General features: G+C 38.3%; 1 protein-coding gene across 4 annotated transcripts in view; it reads right to left on the bottom strand.

The window, feature by feature from the left end:
• The window catches only part of hmcn1 (hemicentin 1), a 100088-nt gene that overhangs the window by 33537 nt on the left and 43908 nt on the right, over positions 1-22643 (bottom strand). For 2 of the 4 annotated variants that reach the window (XM_079831406.1, XM_079831408.1), the window contains exons 12-43: positions 22266-22407; positions 22046-22173; positions 21742-21855; positions 21480-21638; positions 18505-18699; positions 18119-18214; positions 15734-15861; positions 15455-15599; positions 14599-14711; positions 14067-14226; positions 13725-13902; positions 12414-12541; positions 10067-10333; positions 9878-9973; positions 8740-8934; positions 8515-8645; positions 7471-7636; positions 7239-7365; positions 6586-6740; positions 6190-6468; positions 3906-4187; positions 3276-3384; positions 3021-3190; positions 2679-2833; positions 2447-2570; positions 2006-2107; positions 1703-1879; positions 1465-1616; positions 1223-1346; positions 681-856; positions 389-485; positions 166-288 (exon numbers count right to left, since the gene is read on the bottom strand). In XM_079831406.1, the coding sequence (XP_079687532.1) occupies positions 166-288; positions 389-485; positions 681-856; positions 1223-1346; positions 1465-1616; positions 1703-1879; positions 2006-2107; positions 2447-2570; positions 2679-2833; positions 3021-3190; positions 3276-3384; positions 3906-4187; positions 6190-6468; positions 6586-6740; positions 7239-7365; positions 7471-7636; positions 8515-8645; positions 8740-8934; positions 9878-9973; positions 10067-10333; positions 12414-12541; positions 13725-13902; positions 14067-14226; positions 14599-14711; positions 15455-15599; positions 15734-15861; positions 18119-18214; positions 18505-18699; positions 21480-21638; positions 21742-21855; positions 22046-22173; positions 22266-22407 (4893 nt within the window). The remainder of the gene's footprint in view (positions 1-165; positions 289-388; positions 486-680; positions 857-1222; positions 1347-1464; positions 1617-1702; positions 1880-2005; positions 2108-2446; positions 2571-2678; positions 2834-3020; positions 3191-3275; positions 3385-3905; positions 4188-6189; positions 6469-6585; positions 6741-7238; positions 7366-7470; positions 7637-8514; positions 8646-8739; positions 8935-9877; positions 9974-10066; positions 10334-12413; positions 12542-13724; positions 13903-14066; positions 14227-14598; positions 14712-15454; positions 15600-15733; positions 15862-18118; positions 18215-18504; positions 18700-21479; positions 21639-21741; positions 21856-22045; positions 22174-22265; positions 22408-22643) is intronic. The other 2 variants (XM_079831407.1, XM_079831409.1) reach the window with 1 other exon arrangement.

The raw sequence follows: 22643 nt of genomic DNA, 5'->3' as shown, positions 1-22643 counted from the left end.
TTTACAAACATATAGTAAGGTTTGGTGAAATACCCTAAGCATTACAAATAATTTGACTAATTATGAGAGTATGAGGTTAAAAATGACAAAAAATGTGATGAGTATTGTGATTATTATAATCTGTAGGAAGATGGTGATGATGAAAACAGTCATGCTAAGCCTCACCGTCTTTCTTCCAGGTGAGACTGGGAGGAGGAATCCCACTGGACTCGCATACAAGTGTCATGAGGTTGCCCTCAATCACAGTCAGAGAAGACACCTCATCAGATCCACGGATACTGGGAGGAACTGGAGAAAAACAAATAATAGAGGGAGAAAGAGAAACAATTATATTATACATTATAATTTGACTCAAGTTCAGACTTTATATTATATTTTAAGCACTCACCCCAGATGTTCAGGTTATAATGCTTCTCTGTTTTTCCTGCCACATTGATTGCCTCACATGTGTACCTGCCTGTGTCCTGGACCTGAGCACTGGTAATCTGCAAATACAAAACAATTTATACTATCTAACACCTTTTAAATTAAAATAACAACAATCCAAAATGAACTTCACTTGATGCTAGGGTGTTGTTGTTGATATGTTTCCTATGGTATGCTCATTGCTCAGTGGTTGCTAGGTTGTTACTTTCTGGCCCAAGTCAAAAGTCGCTTATTTGCTGATTGATGTACTGTACCTTCAGAAAGCTGCCGTCCTCTGACAGGCTTAGTCCTGGTTTTCTATAGAGCGGTCGTCCATCTTTCCGCCAGCTCAATGCAGGTGGAGGAATGGCATCGCTCTGACAATGCAACTGCACTGACTGACCGATCAGAGCAGTGTTGTTTACTTCCTCACCCATGATGTTGGGTGGCACTGAGGGACAGAGACACACACACACACACACACACACACACACACACACACACACACACACACACACACACACACACACACACACACACACACACACACACACACACACACACACACACACACACACACACACACACACACACACACACACACACAAATAAATTAATAAATTCCTTGCTGAATAAAAGTATTATTTTCTTTATAAAAAAAAACAACAACAACAACAACAACAACTTACTGACCCCAAACTTTTGAACATTAGTGTAAGCACATAGAAAATTATTTTGTATCAACAACTGAGGTACATTGAAATACACAAATGATAGATTTCATCAGGTTTAGAGTAACAGTGTTTTCTGAGCTCACCATACACATGTAGGTCATATTCTCTGTGCTGTTCTCCACCTGCATTCACAGCCACACAGGTGTAATGACCTGTGTCACTGACCTGCGCACTAATGAATGATAAAACCCTGCCACCTGACAATACCTAGTGAGAGAGGAAATTGAAAACAGATATAACATGTTTATAACATTTAAGCAGAGTTGAGTGCAAACCAATATATATAAGTACGCATGACAGCATCCAAATTCCCAGACGCACAGACCTGGACGCCATCTGAGAAGCTGGAGACAGGTCTGCCTTCTTTAAGCCAGGTGAGGCTGGGCATGGGAACTCCTGAGGATTCACACTCTAACCTGACTGGCTCATTCACCACCACTGTTATCATTCCTCCTTTACTAGAAATTGAGGGGGGAACTAATGGAAAGAAATATTTGATGATCAAAACCAAGAAAGAAATATGTTAGAAAAGCCAAACTTTTGACTGAAAGGTTAACACTCACCATACACCTGGAGACTGTATGTGAGTTCAGTGCTACCGGCCACATTAATGGCCACACATTTGTAGAGTCCAGCATCTGACACCTGCGCACGGTCAATCTCCAGCACCTGACCTCTGCTCAGAATGTTAACACCTGCAGCGCTCGTCAATGGACGACTGTCTTTATACCACGTCACAGCTGCAGACGAAAAGGCATGAGAGAAAAAAACAGGGCCAAAACTACACCATCTGTACTTTTGTAAACTATTGCCAGTTTAAATGTTATATTGCCCTAAAAAAAAACAGGAAATGAAGTATGACTCACCTGGTAAAGGACTTCCTGTGGCCTTACACTTCAGCTGAATTTGGAAGCCAGCAAGGATAGTTTCATTGAGCGTCTCTCCAGCATACTGGATGCTGGGAGGTTCTATAAAACACATGCACAAATTAATTTAAAAAGATGCACGTAAGGGTTTTTAGGTGAATTTCAATCAATTAGTCAATCAATATATATATTTGATTGATTGAATTCATTATAATGAGTTGTTTTTCACATTAACATATAAAGGAGGCGAGTAAATGTGTGCAATTTGTTTAATCGTCATGAAAATAATCACAATATAAAAAATATTAATGGTTCTACAAATAGGAATTATGTCAAATATAATTTCTTAATTTTTTATTTTGATTTTGACAGATTTTTGGAAAATCACAGTAAACTACAATGAATATGCCTGTACTAGTTGTTTTTATAAGTATTTCCTACCATGCACACGGAGACGAATGTGCTGCTGTGCCTCGCCTGCTGCATTAGTTGCCACACACGTATATTTCCCAGCATCCTCCAGCCTGGCCTTCTTTATGTGCAAGACCCTGCCTGCAGATTCCAGCTAAATGCCAGATGGAAAAATAAAGAGAGAGGAGATAGTACATGTGGTTATGTAAACCTCCTCAAAGACTTGATTTACTTTGGCTTCTGTCATGCTTTAAAGTCTGACCTTCTGAAATTCTTGTGTTGTGTCCACAGGACGGCCATCTTTGAGCCATGTAATGCTGGGAGGTGGAATTCCACTGACTACACACTGAAGGCTGGTTGATGTGTGGAGGACCACTGACCTCTCAGCTGGACCGGTAGAACGGATAGCTGGGGGGACTGACAATGCAAACAAACAATAAACAATGTTAATTTACCACAAAAGTACCTGAAACTTGTTTGTAACTTAGAAGAACCTGAAAAGTCACCTTAGACCTCCCTCTCCGTGAGCAGTTAAGGTAAACATCAAATTAAAATATTAGCAAAAATTGACAGATCATCAATAAAAATCTGTAATGATCATTACCATGTACAGACACTTTAAACTCTCTCTCTTGTTCTCCAGCCTCGTTGGTCGCTACACAATGAAAAAGCGCTGTATCAGAAACCTGAGTGCGCGAGATGACCAACCGACGGCCGTTTGATGTTATCCGCACCCCTTCGCCCTGCCTCACTGGTGCGCCATCCTTCAGCCACCTTCAGAGAGAGACAGATGCAAATGAGTGACATTTCAATTCTACTTGTACAGTGTAAATATGTGCGCATGTACTGAAGTCCTCACGTAATAGCTGGAGTAGGTGTGCCTGTAGCGTAGCAGTCCAGCTCTAGGATGTTGTTGAGGATGACCGTGGCATCTGTGGTGTCGCTTGCCCCATCAACAACAGGAGGAACTGAATAAGCACACACAATAATTATGGTCAAACACTACAGCATCTCTGGAATTGTCTTTGAAATAATGCGTGACAAACTCACATAATAAAAACACATAGAGAGTTAATACATGCTTGGGTCACATGGATGCTGACTCTAACATTGCCCTTTAATCTTGTTGAATCTTTTATACATTTCCTTCATTTGTTGTTAACCACTTTACTGGCTCATAAAATACTTTGCTGTTGATTTCCTGCAATGTCATTCCAATGATGCAACACAGAAATGTGGACTGACTGATTGTGGCGGTCTGTTGGACGCATGTATTAAGAACGAAATGGTGTCCAGATGTTTAGAAGATCAATGTGCAGGTCAAGACATGATCTGTCTGGCTCATGTACACACAAACACAAGACACAGAAGTTCCTGTTTCCTGTGGATAGTGAATGATGAGATGCCTGAAGAGATTTAGAAGTACTTTGTTTTCATCTCCTTGTTTAGGTGACAGATCACAAAAAAATGTCAATGCGTGTCCTTTTACCTAAGACACTGACGTCATATTTGATCTCCCTCTCTCCAGCAACACTGGTAGCCACACAAACATATCGACCAGCATCAGATGGAAGCGCACTGAGGATTTCGATTTTGCGACCCTGCTCTAGAACACGCAGGTTCTCTCTAGCAGCCACGGGTGAACCATCCTTTAGCCAGGTCAGTGAGGGAGGAGGGTGACCTTCAGCTTCACATTCCAAAATCAGAGATTTACTGAGCACAACCTTCATGTCTGTGGGACCATCAGAACCGGCAGTGATGGAGGGGGGAACTGAATGATGACAAAAAAAAGATTACATGTGGGGTTACCAAATGCTAAAACAAATATACACTACAAATTATAAAAAGGTTTGTGGACAGTAAGATTTTTAAAAACTTTTTTAATTCTCTAATGCTCACCAGAGCTGCATTTGTTTGATCAAAAATACAGAAGAAAACAGTAATATGGTACTGTATTAGTGCTGGGCGGTATACCGGTTCATACCGAATACTGGTATTTATTTATTTTATGATATGAATTTTGATTATACCGCAATACCCGTATGTGTTGCGTTCGGAACGCGGCGCAGTGCATCACTGTTCGAGGAGTCATGTTTCCCTGTAGTGAGAGCACAGCTGAGCTCACATCACAGCCTATGGTAAGTCCCAAATCACCCCCTAAAGCCTCATTCACTATTATTCCCTTGATCCACTTATATTGTTCACTTGAAAGAGTGAATGAAAATGAGTGCGTGAATTCGGACAGCCGTTGTGTGTACATCAGCTGTACACTCGTTATTGTGGTGCAAAGTGAGATTGAATGAGTGCACTCAATAACGTCCACTATGGTTTCGGACACCACTACAGATAGCTGTCCCCTCAAATAAGCAAGCAAGCAAGCAAGCAAGCAAGCAAGCAAACAAAGCAAGCACATTTGATTTATATAGCACTTTTCTAAACAAGTTAATGCAATTCAAAGTGCTTGACAAATAACCAATAGATAGGCAATTAATACAATTAAATTGAGTAAATAACAATTAAAAAGTAAAATAGACCCATTAAGATACATGAATCATGATAAGATTAGAATTTATAAAAATCTAATTATGAAAAATAAAATACAACATTAAAAACAAAGCAAAACTCAAAATATAAAATTATGGCCAGACTAAAAAGATACGTTTTTAATTTAGATTTAAAACTATTAATGTTTTCAGCACATCTTATGTTCTCTGGAAGGTTGTTCCAGAGGTGAGGAGCATATATAATACCCTATTTGAGGTTATAGGGGGCGATTTCGGATTCAGCCCTTGATTACAGCGGAGAATTCAATCTGCACGCGGTGTGTAGAGAGAGCGGTTTCTGCGTGGAGCTGAGATTAACGTTCTCCACATGGATCATATTATAGCACATATAGACCCGAGCGAGCGCGTTTAAGTTTTTTTATGGACATATTACATATACTGTAGTGCTCTAAACATAAACTGTATGCGCACATATTTCATCACGTCTTCTTCAAATGAAATGTAGCCATAACGTTATGCAAAGGACACTGAACCTGTACGTCTGATCACGACCGCGATGACACGATGGGTTATTTTGATACACAGAAGATGATGTAAGTTAATAAATAGACTGACAATTCAAATAAGAATGGGCAAAAATGTAAATGTAATGTCTTTATTCTTTCTGTGTTAAACTGACGTGTGTCGTTTGTTCAGAGACTGTAGTGCTCTTAAATGCATTGCAAATATCCTTCGACCTTCGATTAGATTTTTAAAATGCTTAAGGTGCCCTCAACTTTTCTATCTCCATGGTCATATTTTAATATGCATGATGAGCGTGTTGCAGATCTGTGTTTTATTGGTTGTTGTCTCCCTACAGCATCATTTTGTGGGGCTTTTGTAAACCTGTATTAATTCTAGTGTGGAACTGTTCTACAATATTCACTCATCATGACAGTAAAATAGGGCATTCTAGTCAATCTACTGCAGTATATCCTCACACGATCAGTAGAAAATGTGGTTAACACCCGGTCATGCATAGGGGAAAAAAATACCGTCATATACCGTGAAACCGATATATAATTTTGAAAAATACCGTGATATACATTTTTGGTCATACCGCCCAGCACTATACTGTATGTATAAGTATAAGCTTCTATGATACTTTGTTTTTATTTACTGTTTATTCCTTTATTGTAAAATTAATTTGAGTCTAAAAAAAATGAACCAATATACCTTAATAACAATTAAAAAAATAAAACACTAAAGCACTATCTAGCAATCCCTCACCATAGACCTCCAGCTCATACATTTTCTCAGCGGTGCCGGCCACACTGGTGACTTTACAGGTGTACTGTCCAGCATCTGATATTTGAGCTCTTGAGATCTTAAGGAACTGCCCTCGGTCCACATATTGGGTCTGTCTGCTGGACAGAATGACCTCTCTGTTCTTGTACCATGTGATGGCAGGGAGTGGCACACCCCGTACCTCACACTCCAGAGTCACCACATTACCCAGCAGAACTGTCACTTCAGAAGATGCGTTTCCTCCCTTAATGCTGGGTGGCACTGAGTTGGTAGAATAAAAGAACAGACAGAAAGGGCAGGATTTCATATTTAGAATTTTCTCAATTCTGTTGATATGAAAACCATATTTGAAAACCAAGACATTATAAGTAAAATTACCAAAGATACTGAGGTTAAAATCTTTGGATTGCTTTCCTGCTGCGTTGGTGGCGCTGCACTGGTATCGTGCCTGGTCACCTAAGCGAGCACTCTTTATCTTCATCTGCTGTCCTCTGTTTGAAACTTCAATATTGGGGTCATCTAAAAACACTGGCCTAAAACACAGAGTGAAAATGACAGATAACGCTAATTCCACTAGTATTGTTTCAAAATGTAAGAATCAGGGGGGGGAATTCACTGAAAATGTATTACGCACCTGATAGTGTTTATTTGTAGCGACAGTGCTGATTTAGCACCTTATTAGCAAAAGGAATTAAGCAAATCAAGTAAGGATGCAAACATGCCCAACATCCTCTGTGCTGGGTTTTGGAGGATGTCAAAATTCATTTACATGCTTTCCGTGAGTGGTAAAGCACATTAATTGTGTCAGGCAGGCGTTTTGTGAATCTATGATAAGCATGATTTGAAGAGTAAAGATGTATATGCTTGAAACATTGACAACAAATGTAACTACTCATGCATTTAGTACCTGGTTTAACTGGGTTTCGGGTGGTTAGCGAAAAAGCGCAAAAACGCTTTTTAGTGAATTCACCCCTCTGTTTTTTCTTGATTAGATATATAAAGTTTTCTTTACAAAGCTTTTTGTAACTTACTTCCTGTCTTTGTACCACTGAATTGTGGGAAAGGGATCACCTTTGACCCTGCATTCCAGAATGATCTCCTGATTAAGCACAGCAGAGAGGTCATGTGACCCAACTGTCCCGATGATTGTAGGAGGAACTAAACAGAGGAAAGACCATATAATAACACGTAATACCAGCTCATAAAAAGACAACATTGTTAATGTCAATCACAGTAAGTTGATGCTATTACAGATTAACTTACCCAAAACATCTAAGTAAAAGTCTCTCTCTGTACTTCCAGCAATGTTGATGGCCTTGCAGGTGTAGCGTCCAGCATCTGCAACAGCCGCTTTCAACAGCCTGAGAGTTTTGCCCTTCTGCAGAAACTGCACATCGCTGCTAGAAACCACCTGGTTAAATGATACAAGCTATTGAGAAATAATAAATAACAACTAATATTAACAGAGTTCCTTTAATTTTAACTCTACTTATTGACCTATTTTAAAAATACTGATTAGGATAAATAACTTCAAATATTAGTAAAAAGCATTAACAATAATTAAAAAAGAAATATCTGCTTTTCTAACATGAATCTGAATCAGCAGCCTTGAGACGGCTATCCCTGGAGTGTGATTAGAGATTTCCTAATTGTTGACTTCATTCTGAAATTGATTCTGGTAAAGGCACATTTATGAGAAGATTGGGGTTTTTATGACCTGTTCTTGGAGCTCAAACTCAGTAATCGGAGGGAACTCATTTGTGATTGGCCTCATTGAAGGAAATACCACTTTTATTTCTCATTAGGCTTTTTTTTTTTTACAGGTTTATGCACATTTAACAATGTGATTTGCAATGCGCTTTGCAATGCAATTTGCAATGCGCTTAACTTCCCAAATGTGACGTAATTCCAAACCGAATATTCAGCTGGAAATATTGTTGAGGTGGATTTTATTTTCTCCACTGGGAAGTGACTGGAATGGAATGTATTAGGCTATGGTATATTTTTTTTATGACATTGTTTTTTTTTTTTTTTTTATCATAGTCTTGGCTAGATCTATAATAAGGAGTACAGTTCTTGGTTAGGCCAGCACAAAGGTTGCTTCAGAAACAAAGCCCCCCCCCTTTAAATTGTGTTTGTTTTTTTGTGCTGCTTTTTTACCCTAAACAATCACGTACATGGATTATGTAATGTAATGGGATCAATCTTCATCGCATGTTATTTTTAACATCGAACCATTGGCCAAACGGTGGCAATGTGAATTTGCTTCCCGCATCAAGGAGTGGGTTAATAAACAGCAGAACTGACCGCGACTCCATCTTTGTACCAGGTGATGACAGGTACAGGTGTGCCTGTGACATCGCACACCAGGTTGGTCGGTTGATTCATCACTACAGAGACATTGGACAGCAGGCCAATGTCTCGAATATCAGGTGGGACTGGATTAAGGGGGAGGAGACAGAGAAGAGAAAGATTGTGAAATGTGCTGAAAGCGAAACAAGCTTAAGAAATGTTTTAAACTGTTACACTAACCATTGACCTTAAGCTGGTATTTTTTCTCTGTTGTACCAGCATCATTGACAGCCATGCAAGTGTACTCCCCATTATCCAGAGGGGACACTGAGGCCAGGATAAGAAGAGTGCCATCCTCCAAAATAGACACACCTGGCTCATTCCCTGTTAACTCCTGACCATTCCTAAACCACTTTATTACTGGCTCAGGAGTGCCTGCAACAGACAGAATAAAGGAAGTTGAGTAACAATTAATAAATACATATTAAATTAAGCCATATTGTGAATATTGCAGTGATTTTAAAGCAATTTTTGACCATTATGTGTTTTAAAGAAGGTAACATTAGACTAGATTTGCTATCTTTCATTGTCTTGCAGCTCATGAGTATGTTGAGACTGGAATGTTTAATTTCATGTTTGATTTCCATGAACCAGATTAAGCTGTCACTGAACTGATTCAAAATTCTGATTGAACTATTTGATTGTCATCACACAATAACAGAAGTCTCTGCATAGTTTTTTTTTTTAATATATTAAAATGTTTTAGTAAAACATACATATACACCCGTTCTAAAGTTTGGGGTTAATAATACAATATCTTTTTGACAGAAATGAACTTTTTTATTTAACAAATTCTAACAGATCATTACAATGATCAAAAGTAAAGACATTTATAATGTTACAAAAAGATTTTTGAATAACTTCCTAATTTTAAAATATATTGAAATAGAAACATTTTCATAATAGTACTGTTTTTACTGTAATTTTGGTGAGCACATCCTCATTTAATACTCACAGACCCTTACCGACCCCAAACTTTTGAACAGTATTGTACGTAGGTAAATACCCCTATTTATTACCATATACTGCATTGGCCCATAAATGACAATTATTAAATAGGATCCTTGATTTAGTGAAAAACATGTACTGATTTTTTTCACTAAATAAAAAAATCTAGATTATTTTAACTAGTGTTTTAGTTTTTGTATTGAACATTTTTATATCAAAAACACTTTTATGCCATTTCAGACCAAATATACACATATCAATATATTTAATATTGTCATTTTAGTTACATCGCCCAGTTCTAGAGACATATTAGCATCTAGTGATCTTATTGTATGAATGGTGATTTCTGATGATTCAGGTGCAGGTTCACCTTTGGCAGGACAGGGGAAGGCAATCTGCTGGTTTGCCACTCTTTCTTGTAAAGGGCTGTTGAAAGGGGGCTCAGAAACTTCCACCACAGGAGGGACTGTGGAGGGAAGGAGGCAATACATAAGATTCATAGTTCACTTAAAGCTGAATAACTGCAAATCACAACTATAGTTGCCAACATCTGCCTGACCTTGTACATGGAGCTGAATAGTGGCTTCATCTTGTCCGGCGATGTTGGAGGCCACACAGGTATAGACGCCCTCATCCATAAGCCCTACTTTGTTCAGAGTCAAAGCCCCATCTGAGATCCTATAATGAGACCCATCCAGCAGGGTGGTGCCATCCTTCAGCCAGGACACAGAAGGTTCTGGGACTCCCTGTGCGACACAGGGCAGGTCTATGGAATGTCCCACCTGCACTTTCATGGCTCGAGGACCTGCACGGATGCTGGGAGGAACTGAGAGGGCAAAAAGAGAGAAAGCAGTATTAAGAGGAGAGTAAATAAGAAAGAAAGTACATTTTATTTATTTAGAACATTTAAAAATAGCAGAACTATCCAAAGTGCTGAACAGAGTAAAGAGAAAAATAAATAAAATAGAAACAGAGTAAAACCAAACAACAGTAAAACTGAAGTATGATAATATTAAAATGCCAGGGAATAGAGATATGTTTTCAATTTTGATTTAAAGATGATGATGGAAGGTGCAAGGCGAATGTCCAGAGGCAATTGGTTCCAATTGGCGGCAACGGAAAAAGCTCTATCTCCCTTAGTTTTTAGACGAAAGCGAGGGATGGATAAAAGAGCCCTGCCTGAAGATCTTGAAAATTTGGAAGATTACAGAGGAGCAAGAAGATCTTTAAGATATCAAGGAGCTTGATCATTAAGAGCTTTAAACACAAACAACAAGATTTTAAACTGAATTCTAAAATGGATCGGGAGCCAATTAAGTGAAGTGAAGCTAAAATTGGGGTGACATGATCATATTTCTTTGTCCCGGTCAGTAGTCTTGCAGCTGCATTTTTTACTATCTGGAGGTGTGTAAACGGTGACAGAGGAAGACCCAGGTTCAATGAGTTACAATAGTCTAAGCGTGAGGAAACAAAAGCATGAAAAACCTTCTCAAAGTCTTGGAATGACAAAAATGATTTAAGTTTAGAAATAATCCGCAGTTAATAAAAACAGAATTAATTTGTTTGGTTAAACATAATTCAAGTCCAAGATGACACCAAGGTTCCTAAACTGGGAGGAAACTGAGGGGAAGTGATTACCCAGCTCCTCAATTTTTGGGGGACCAAAAACAATTGTTTCTGTTTTGTCATCATTAAGTTGGAGAAAATTATTTGATAACCATTTCTTAATGTCCCGGATGCATTCCAACAAATGGAACCACAAATGGAATCGCCAAGGTTCAATGGCAGGTACAGATGTGTATCATCAGCGTAAAAATAAAATGAAACATTGTGCTTCTTAAAAATATCCCCCAGTGGACGCATATATAAGTTAAAAAGAAGCGGACCCAAAATAGATCCCTGAGGTACTCCACTAATAATAGGGGCAGAAGATGAAGAGAACCAGAGTGAAGTAGAAAACACATGTTCTTGCATAGGTGTTGAACATATGCAGTAAAAATGATAATTTTTTCATAACATGAAATTGAAGGGATTTGTTGTGCAAAGCATTGGCTGTGCATAAAAATAGCAACCTGTCCTGTCCTTATTTGCCCTTGTAAGAATCTTTTTTGGGTGTTAATCTTCCTGATGAGACATTTGGTAGCTGTGATAAACAGCACATTCCCCTTTGCTGCAGCTTTCATTTCTCAGACTCAGTTCTGCAAAAGTATCTGCTCACAGTTTTACGAAAAACTATAATCCAAGATTAAATTGACTAAGGGTTTAATTGTCTGGGAGTACTGGCACTCACGTCATGTCCCAAATGTAAAAAAGCCAGTACCTGAAATCCAAAAATCGCATTTCAAACATGTCTGTTTAAACTCTAATTTGGTCATATATGGTAAAAAATGGTACTTAGCAAATGGTACTTATCTTAGCATGGACTTCACTGAGCAAAAAAACAAATTACGAAAGTGCTCGGATATGTGCCTACCCTGGGAAAATGCTTTTTATGTTTTTTTACGCTTTTTATGTTTTAAAAACATAAAACACATGGAGGTACTTACCGATATAAATGTGGTGTGTGATGTGAAATTGACTATCAAATTGTCATTAATGCTTGTGCAGCATTGTTTTATAGTCAAAATTTATTTTATAGTTGTGAGTACGAGCAGAGCACTTGAAATCAGCTCAAGATGTGTATTTAAATACGACTGATTGAAGCCTGATGTCACCGCAAGACCAATGTGGCAAAGTGATTCATTTAAACAGATGAGACCGTTTTTTTAACACCTCCGGGCTGATGTGTGTTCATAAGAACTTCTATGGCATGAGATAAAACTGTTGTTGCTTTGATAAACCAATTTCACCTGCAAGCATAAATTGTGAGAGTATCCAAGTAAATAAATGTGTTCTGTTTCTCTTACCCAGCACGCTGAGTTTGACTGTCCGAGTGAAGTTTCCAGCTATGTTTGTAGCCACACAGAGGTACATGCCGCTGTCAGTCACACGTGTTTCTATGATCCTCATGGAGCCTGATGGCAGCTGATTGTGTCTATGTGAGAAGAGGTTACATTAGAAGGAGGAGAAGAGGCTAAAATGTGAGACTAACTGTTCTTTAGCATACTGTATGTAAAACCACACAGGTGCTCCTGGTTTACAGAGAAGCTTCCGAAATTATACCTTTGTTTACTTTCATGGTGAGCTGAAAAGGAGAGTTTAATTACAGTGTAATTTTTATCTGACCGCAATCTTTCTGCCTCTAGGCAGTAAACATCAGTCCTTGGAAAACCATACAGAAAAAAGCATGCTACCTGCATACAAGATTTATAGTATTTAAAAGTACGATACAAGTGTCTTAATTAAATGTCATTGTACATACATTTTATAAATCTGTACACAAAATATAAAACAATGCATGCAAGCTTTTTTGTGCACATATCATGCATGATGATTTAATTTTCTGATGACTTCTAATTAAGAAAATGTGAATAACTGAGTGACTGACTGACTCTACCGTTTAAAAGTTTAAATCGCATTTAAAATGTTTTTCTACTCCACACATTCACCAATGGTGACCAGGAGCAACCCACAAGCCTTTTCAGAGATACTTTCACCTAGTCGCCTTGCCATAACACCTTGACCCTCGTCAAAGTTGCTCTGATCTTTATTCCTGTCCATTTCTCCTGCATCTAACACGTTGATTACGGGAACTGATTGTTTGCTTACCATCTAATCAACCCAGATCTTAATACTGTAAGTGGCCTTGTTAGGAGATGATCAACGATATTCACCTGTGATAATTCACCGGTCATAATGTTTAGCTCATCAGTGTAACATTTAAAAAAAAATTATAACAATGTAAAAGTCTTTACAGTGACTTTTGATCAATTTAAAGCATCCTTGCTGAGTATTAATTTCTTAAATAAAAATCTCCAAACTTGACCTCAAACTTTATGTATGATTAGATTTTGAATATCTGCAAGACTTTATATCTTTTTTGAAGATTATTTATTAATCATTTAGGAAATTTTTTCAAGCATATGGACATTTCATAAATCATTTGTAGTAGCAATAAAGAAATTATTGTACGTTGACATTTAAGATTATCATACTGTTTTCTTAATAAATAAGATCCCAACTATTTGTGTATTTTTTCACATATAACTTGAATAGTTCGTCCTGAAATCTGTAAAAAAAAAAATATATATATATATAGACTTAAGCAAAATTGATACCTGGGAGAGAAGGGGGAGATGAGCTGCTTGTCTTTGGCCCAGGTGATGATGGGAGGAGGTATGCTCTCCACCTCACATGGCAGTGTGACATCATCACCCACTGTTACCGACATCTCCAACAGCTTGTCTGAGATATTCTGTAGCTCTTCTCTATCAACACCTCTCGGCCTGGGCTTCACTACAAGTTTTCAAAGACATACAGTACATGCAAGTACAACAGGGTGAGATTGGAGGATACACCAAACTAATACACAGGAAACAAACAAAGCTGAGAGATGTTTTACAGAATCAAAGAACCACAGAGGACCAGTAAAACTGATCAGTAGATTGAGCTGCTCTAACCGTAGATGGTGAGCTGGACCTTTCTGGAGCTGTATCCAGCAGCATTGGTGGCTGTGCACACAAACTCGCCCGATTCTTCACCACTGGGGGAGACAATGTGAAGACTCCCATCCTCACCCAGAGAAAACACCCTGCCAGTCAGATCCAACAACTTCCCTCGCTGGAGAAACATCATCACACATTCATTTAATAGCAGCATCAGGGTGCAATGTAAGGCTGAAATAGTGAGACTGATAAATTAAAGATCTGCAAATTTAGTGGTTTTGCATGTAGATGTAAAATTTGAGAAGTCAAAATATCAAATAAGCACCCAACAATATATATATATATATATTTTTTAATTACAATAAAAAAATTAAGCAATAACCCTTAACAGAGCATGATGGGCTCTGTGCAAAAAATAGCTGTTTTTCAGACCAGATAAGCTTTTCATCAAAAGTCAGTACCCTAAAAAAGTTTTTTTCCCTGTCCTAATCCTTATTGTATGAGCATGTGTGTGAAAGAGAGAGAAACAGAAATGAGATGCATGTACCTTTGACCAAGTGATATCTGGTTTGGGGACTCCATGTGCACGACATGGCAGAGAAATGGGCATCCCTTCAATGGTACTGAATACTTGAGGGCCGTGTTGAATAGTTGGCATCACTAGAGAGAAATTTGAAAAAAAATTTTTTTTAGAATAGAAGCACTTGGTTGAGTATGAGGAGGGATTTAGGAATACTAACATATGTGCAACACTGCACAGGAGGTATTCTAATAGTTTTTAGGATACTGTACAGGCCATGTACTCTTTCCTATAATAATGTAGTCTCAGAATTTCACTTGGCCTAATTGATTTCCATCGGTGAAGGTAGACGGCTTCCTTAAGACTGATTGCATTTGAAAAATGAGAGTTTTTGTCTCTGTTATTTCTCTTCAGAAGTGCTCTGCTCACACTGCTGGTTCTGTTTTTAATTCTCAAATGAATGAATGATGAGGACATATTTAGTGAGGCAGAGGGAAATAAAGGCTTATTGTATACAGTTATGGAAGGGAGGAAGCCGAAAACTGGCCTATGTCATAGTGGTCTGGATCCACAGAAACGAAATCTTTTACAACAGGCCTGATTCTGCATTGTCATTTAAAGGATAGATTTGATTAAATATTTTATATTTTTGTGGAGACCATGATACCTTTTTTCAGTATTCCGTGAGAACAGAACTGCATTTATTTTTAACATTATTATAATTATTTTGTAACATTATACATGTCTTTACTGTCTCTTTGATCAGTTAAATGCATCCTTGTTGAATAAAACTATTTATGTCTTTAAAAAAATGTTACTGACCCAAAACTTTTGAATGGTAGTATATTTCATTATTTGTGTATGTTTTTGTTTTACGTCTTACCGTAGACGTTAAGTATGGTGGTGCGGTTGCTGGATCCCACCACATTTTCAGCCAAACAGGTGTATTGCCCCCCATCCTGCTGACTGACCCGTTCTATATGTAGACTACCATCACGTCTCACGGTCACATATGGGCTTGATGTAACCTGACATATGGTCACGCACAAGTACACATTTAAATCATACTTATCATTGTGACTGTGTAAAAATATTGAACAACGACATGAACTGCACAGACTTCAGGACCTATGTGTTTGTGTGTGCACATGTGTTAACTCACCAAGCCATTGTCATGTAGCCAGTGTCTCTCAGGAAGAGGGTTTCCAGCTAGTAAGACACAGGGAAGAGTGACCTGCTGGTCCTGTATCACACTGACCACTGTGGGACTCAGAGCTATTAAAGGAGACACTGCACACAAAATACACATATCAGGATGGTAATATTTACAGTATTATGGAAGTATTACAGAGAAACACAAATATGTTCAAAAGTTTGGGGGCGAGTAAATTTTTTTCTTTAAAGAAATTAATACTTTTATCCAATAAGGATACATTATAGTGACGACATTTAGAATGTTACACAAGATATTTGTTTCAAATAAATGATGTTCTTTTTAACTTTCTATTCATCAACGAATCCTTAAAACATTTCTCACAGTGTCCACATTAAAAATGAAGCTACTGTTTTCAGCATTGATCATAATAAGTAATGGCAATCACCAAATCAGCATATTAGAATGATTTATGAAGGACCATGTGACACTGAAGCCTGGAGTAATAGCTGCTGTTAATTAAGCTTTGCCATCACAGGAATAAATATATTTTAAAAAATATCTTAAAACTGTTAATTCACAGTTATTACGATTACAAATAAATGCAGCTTTAGTGAGCATAAAAGACTTCTTTGAACACATTTAAAAAATCCTTCCAAACCCAAAATTTTGAACGGTAGTGTATATGAGAATCCTACAAATTTTAATAGGGTAGTTTCAAAAAGTCTACCTGCTACACATACCACACTGAAAATAATGGGCCATTATTTTTTATTACGCATCCTGTGATTTTTTAATAAAAATCTGATCATTTTAGATGTGATTTTCCTAATTCAATCAGACAGAGGATGGTTAAGTCTCCACTGGAAACACTGACACTGAAAACTCAGTGGACTGGCCACACCTCTGGTGTTTTGCTTGTTAAATTTCCATGGATACCTTGGAATACACATAAAAAGTGTCACTGGGGTATTAGGGCTAAGCAGAGCAGAATTATGGGACGGCTGAGACACACTGTGAAACCTCATTAGTGACCTTTAGCTTCAACTCGATGTTATGTTGTTTTTAAAGGACCACAAAAACACAGGCACTCCCTCACAAGCAGAGATACGCTTACACTGGAGACATTTCTGATCTAACACAGTGTGATATTCAACATGACAAAACCAACAGACCCTTGATGAGGTTTTGGTATGATTCTTATCATTAAAAAGCCTCCAGCTGCCTCCAGTCACAGTGTAAACTGTATTGATCGAAAATTTGTTTTTTGCCTTCTCTTGAAACCTACTAAAAGTGCACCAACATGTACTCCCAGTGTTTACCATACATTTATTTATTTGTGGTGGCCTGCCACAATATCAACATTGGCCACCACAAATAGATTTCAGTGCATCCCATTGATTAACTAGACTGTGGCGGCCCGGAAATATATTTAAACTTCTCATAATAACATAAAAGGTCTTTAATGTCATGTTTTGCACCATAGCTGTCAAACTAAAATCGATAGTGATAAGGCTTTGTGTCCGTATCAAAAGACTGTCCGTTTGTGCTGCGCAAAGAGAAGTGCACACTTCACTCATGCGATCAGCATATGATCAGCTCCGTAGGTTTGATTCTCAATATCAGTTCACAGTGAATGAATGCAGTGAACTCCATCTGTGCATGTGCTGATTTTAGCGAGCATTTGGGAACGTAGCGGGCACCAGTTACGCATTATTTTTACATTTGCATAGTTGACATTTATAGCATTTCACTAGATTTGTAGTGAGACACATTTGTTAACTTGTTTTCTGCCAAAATAATAGCTTGACTGCAGTTTCCGTCAAAATTAAAGCTCACAGTTTTATCTTTTGCATTTATAGAATTTAGGACAAAACTAATAATGAAAGTTTAATATATTTTTCAGCGCATTTGTTTTACAATATATGGCTATTACTGTCATAACATTATTGCAGAATCTGACTAAATGTTATCATATGTTCTGATTTTTGTAAATACACTCCCGTCTAACATCTACAATGTAACTGAACAAATACATAAATGTACCAAAGTATACACACAGCAATGCATTTTAGATATTTTAGTGTTCACATCTGGTGCAGTATATAGCCCTCGCCACAGAGAATGAATTTTAACTAACTCTTGGCCTTCTATTATAGCACCCTATCTCTCTTAACCAGAAACACATATACCCCTGAGCCTTTTACTGTAAATTCATATGGACCCAAACTTTGCAAACTAAAGCTTATGGGCCTCAGGCCAAGAAAATGTGCATGTGACTAAGATAAAGTAAGTGCAAACCAATTAATATCCCACACCAGCTTCTTCCTTCAAGAGAGCTGCTGACAGAAGGATCAGCATAAACATAAAACATATGCTGCAGTTATGTCATACCGAGTCCAGTGACAGTGACTTTGGCTTTGGCCTGGATTTTGCCGAAGTGGTTTTGAGCTTCACACACATAGGTGGTCTCATCCTCTACCCAGAGGTCTAAAAGGCAAAGGACAGAAAATCATATGAACCCTTTGCAATTTGTAAAATTCATTAAAACACTATCTTTAAAACAGTATCTTCTTATAAATAATGAAAAGTAAATAATAAGAAACGCAACTAAATGCTATACACGAAATTCCATTCGTGTATATTCCATTTTTATAAATAAATATATAACAAATATTTATCCTACTGTTAAATAAATAAATATTATAATATAGAAATTATGAATAATAGCAATTTTTGGTTGATAAAGAGAGAGAGAAAAGGAAAAGAGAGGCACTGACTTGTGATGAAAAGGCCCCCATCAGTTTTTTGAGAGACAGTACTGGGACCACGTCGCTGAGAGAAGAGTGAGACATTGTCATCTCGTCTCCAGGAGAGCTGAGGTTCTGGGTGGCCTCGTGCATTACATGGCATGGTTACATTCGTGCCAATATCAGCAGACAGATCTGACGGCTTTTGTGTGAACTGAGGAGCAGCTGTGGAATACAGTTAAAAGATCGAGAGCTATTTATAAAGAACAAAACAGTAGTCTGATTCATTTATACATACAGTAGGGGTCTTCAATAGGCAGTTGAAAATTAAAATGTGTGTTAAAGTAAAAAATACAATATCAAGTTCATTTCAACCAAAGCTAAAAGAAAGTAAAGTTCAGCCATAGGCAGAGCGTGTGTAAGGCTGGGCAAGGCTTAGCCTTCCCCTTGCTATGGACTAGAGTGGAAAGTACTCAAATCACTGATTGCTTTTAGAGCAAAAGGCTGCCCATAACTCCTAGTCTAGGGTTAGTTTTCTCCATAATAATTGCATATTGGCAAAATAGATTTGCCAAACAATTTGGTGCGTATCTGTGTTTGCGCTGTGAAAAGCGGCAAAGGTTTCTATTTAGAACGTGTTTTCCAGCATTGAGCAATGTAGCCAATCACAAACATATCTGTTAATTTCTTGAACACAACGGCCAGTCAAAGGTGTTTAAGTCCAGAGTTTTTGTCCAGTGGCGAGCTCTGCGGCAAATCCTCTCATTATAACAAAAAAAGAGTAGATTGTGTATGTACAACCCCAAATCAGAAAAAGTTGGGACAGTATGGAAAACGCAAATAAAAAAAAAAAGAAGTGATTTCTAAATTTACTTTGACTTGTATTTCATTGCAGACAATATGAACAAAATTAAAAACTATTTCATGTTTTGTCTGGTCAACTTCATGTCATTTGTAAATATGCATCCTTTCCTGTCATTCAGACCAGCAACACATTTCAAAAAAAGTTTGGACAGTAAAGCATTTACCACTTTGTAATGTTGTAATGTGTCCTTTTCACAACACTTAAAAGACGTTTAGGGACTGAAGACACCAAGTGATGAAGTGTTTCAGGTGTAATTTTGTCCCATTCTTCCTGCAAACAAGTCTTAAGGTGGGCAACAGTACGGGGTCTTCGTTGTCGCATTTTGCGCTTCAAAATGTGCCACAAATTCTCTATTGGAGACAGGTCGGGACTGCAGGCAGGCAGTCAAGTACCCGTACCCTCTTCCTCCGCAGCCAGGACTTTGTAATGTGTGCAGAATGTGGTTTTGCATTGTCTTGTTGAAATATGCATGGACGTCCCTGGAAAAGATGTCTTCTTGAAGGCAGCATATTATGCTCCAAAATCTCTATGTTCTTTTCAGCATTAATGGTGCCTTCACAGAAGTGCAAGTTACCTTTGCCAAGGGCACTGACACAACCCCATACCATGACAGACCCTGGCTTTTGGAACAGAACAGTCTGGATGATCCTTTTCTTCTTTGGTCCGGAGCACACGGCGTCCATTCCTCCCAAAAAATAGCTCAAATACTGATTCATCTGACCACAGTACACGTTTCCACTGTGTGATGGTCCATCCCAGATGCCTCTGAGCCCAGAGAAGTCGACGGCGCTTCTGGACATTGTTAACATAGGGCTTCCTTTTGGCACAGTACAGTTTTAACTGGCATTTGTGGATGTAACTATGTATTGTGGTACTTGACAAAGGTTTGCCAAAGTAGTCCTGAGCCCATGTGGTGATATCGCTTATAGATGAATGACGATTCTTGATGCAGTGCCGCCTGAGGGATCGGAGATCACGGTTGTTCAGCTTAGGCTTGCGCCCTTGTCCTTTACGCACTGAAATTCCTCCAGATTCCTTGAATCTTTTAATTACGTTATGCACTGTTGAATGTGAAATATCCAAATCTCTTCCTATCTTTCTTTGAGGAACATTGTTTTTAAACATTTCAATAATTTTCTCACGTATTTGTTGGCAAACTGGCGATCCTCGGCCCATCTTTGCTCCTAAAGGATTAGACCTTTCTTGGATGCTGCTTTTGTACCAAATCATAATTACAATCACCTGTTGACATCACCTGTTTCAAATCACATCATTATTTAACCATTTTACCTCATTACTAGCCCTAAATTGCTCCTGTCCCAACTTTTTTTGAAATGTGTTGCAGGTCTGAATGACAGGAAAGGATGCATATTTACAAATGACATGAAGTTGACCAGACAAAACATGAAATATTTTGTGTTCATATTGTCTGCAATGAAATACAAGTCAAAGTAAATTTAGAAATCACTTCTTTTTTCTTTTTTTTTGCGTTTTCCATACTGTCCGAACTTTTTCTGATTTGGGGTTGTAATTTAACTCTTTCTCCGCCATTGACGAGTTATCTAGTTTTTTATGAGAAAACGCTTCCCTGCCATACAGTATTTCCAGATCAAAACACAGGCAAAGAAGAAGCAGAAAAGAGCAATCTCATATGTAAGCAGATGCATATGAAAAATAATGCGATCATCAACAACAGCATATAAATCAAAACGGCCTAATGTTACTGAATGAAATGTCGACCCAGGAAGTGCTATAGGTCTGTGAAGCATTGGGGACTCGCTCTACTCCATCTATGTTTTGATAATCTTACTGAATCTGATCCAGATGTAGTCAAAATGTTGCTTTTTTATTAAACTTGCCCACATTCAAGTGTTGATAAAAAAGAATGCATGAAGCTAGAATAAAACAGATATTTTGTTTGTTTAAAAGCAGAGGGTCTGCTCTGACTTTTGATTATTTGCATATTCAGATATTCATACAACAAAATATTCTGGGGGCCATGACATTTTTGTGAAAATGACCAAAAATGCTGGCGGTGGCTGGCATTTTTTTTTTTATGCTGGCGGGGAAAGAGTTAATCAGAGGATTTGGGAGGTGTGGGAACCCTAATTCGGATAAAGGGTATGTAATATAGCCTTACAGCCCACGTCCAGCGTGATGTACCCCTGTGCAGAGCCAGCTGAGTTCACTGCCACACATGTGTACTCTCCTGCATGTGTGTCCAGAGTCTGCTGAATGCTTAGAGTGCCGCGCTGAGGATCCATACTTAAAATCGCAGATGGCTTCAGCTCTGTGTCACCTAAAGATCAAACATACAGTACATTAGGTCTGACAGTGCCAAAACAGAATAAGTGCATACATGACAGTAGGATGTCCACAGGTTTAGGAGGACACTAGCTGACCTTTGTACCACAGGACATCAGGATGTGGAACTCCTGTGACCCTGCACTCTATAATGGTTGTTTGTCCTAGACCAATCAGCAGGTCAGAGTGAGGGACTGTCACCTGTGGAGACTCTATAGAAGGGAAAAGATCACAGGAAACTTAATTAAAGACTAGAGTATAACCATAGGGTGGGACTGAATAAGTCAAATGTCTAGAGTTGTAAGAAGCTTGGCAGTAAAAAAAAACATTTTAGGGATTTAGGGATTTAGGGATTTTTTGGCTTTTATTTAGTGCTGTTAAAAAATGTATCTCTTTACTGACCGATGTAACTGACAAAGGCAGTTTGAGTGTCTGTTCCTGCCACATTACTCGCCAAGCATCCATATGTCCCAGCATCCTTCGGCCCCGTGTTCCTGATGACCAGTGTGCCATCAGGGGTCATTCTGTGCCTGGGTGAGCAAAGCACAACAAGCTAGGAACACTACAGTAAAAGCTAACAAATAGAGACTTGCTTCAAAAGTAAGATTGTTGTGTTTGTTACCTGCTGGAGCCCATAATGAACATATCATTGTGTATCCACACCACCATGGGTGAGGGGTAGCCTTTGGCCAAACACCTGATCCAAACTTCCTGACCAGTGCGGAACGTCTGGTTCCGAGGTTCAACCGTCACCACTGGTGGTTCTAGTATGAAAATGAGGTGATCAAGATGTTTGATAACAACCAAATGGACCAGCTGTTGCTAAGACAAGTTCTACTAAATGAAATTTAGTCGCTTCTTGCACTTTTCAGAACTCTTTCAAAGTCAAATGTCCAGTTAGCTAAAAGCACGTTCGGTTTTATCCGGAACAGATGAATGTGAATCTGGCAACATTTTATTACGCTGGTTTATTGTATTTATCGTGGCAGTTCGGAAATGA

Source organism: Gobio gobio (assembly GCF_949357685.1).
Source record: "Gobio gobio genome assembly, chromosome: 12".
In the NCBI taxonomy this organism is placed as follows: Eukaryota; Metazoa; Chordata; class Actinopteri; order Cypriniformes; family Gobionidae; genus Gobio; species Gobio gobio.
The sequence above is the reverse complement of the archived record's forward strand: the minus strand, read 5'-3'. Positions and strand labels throughout refer to the sequence as shown.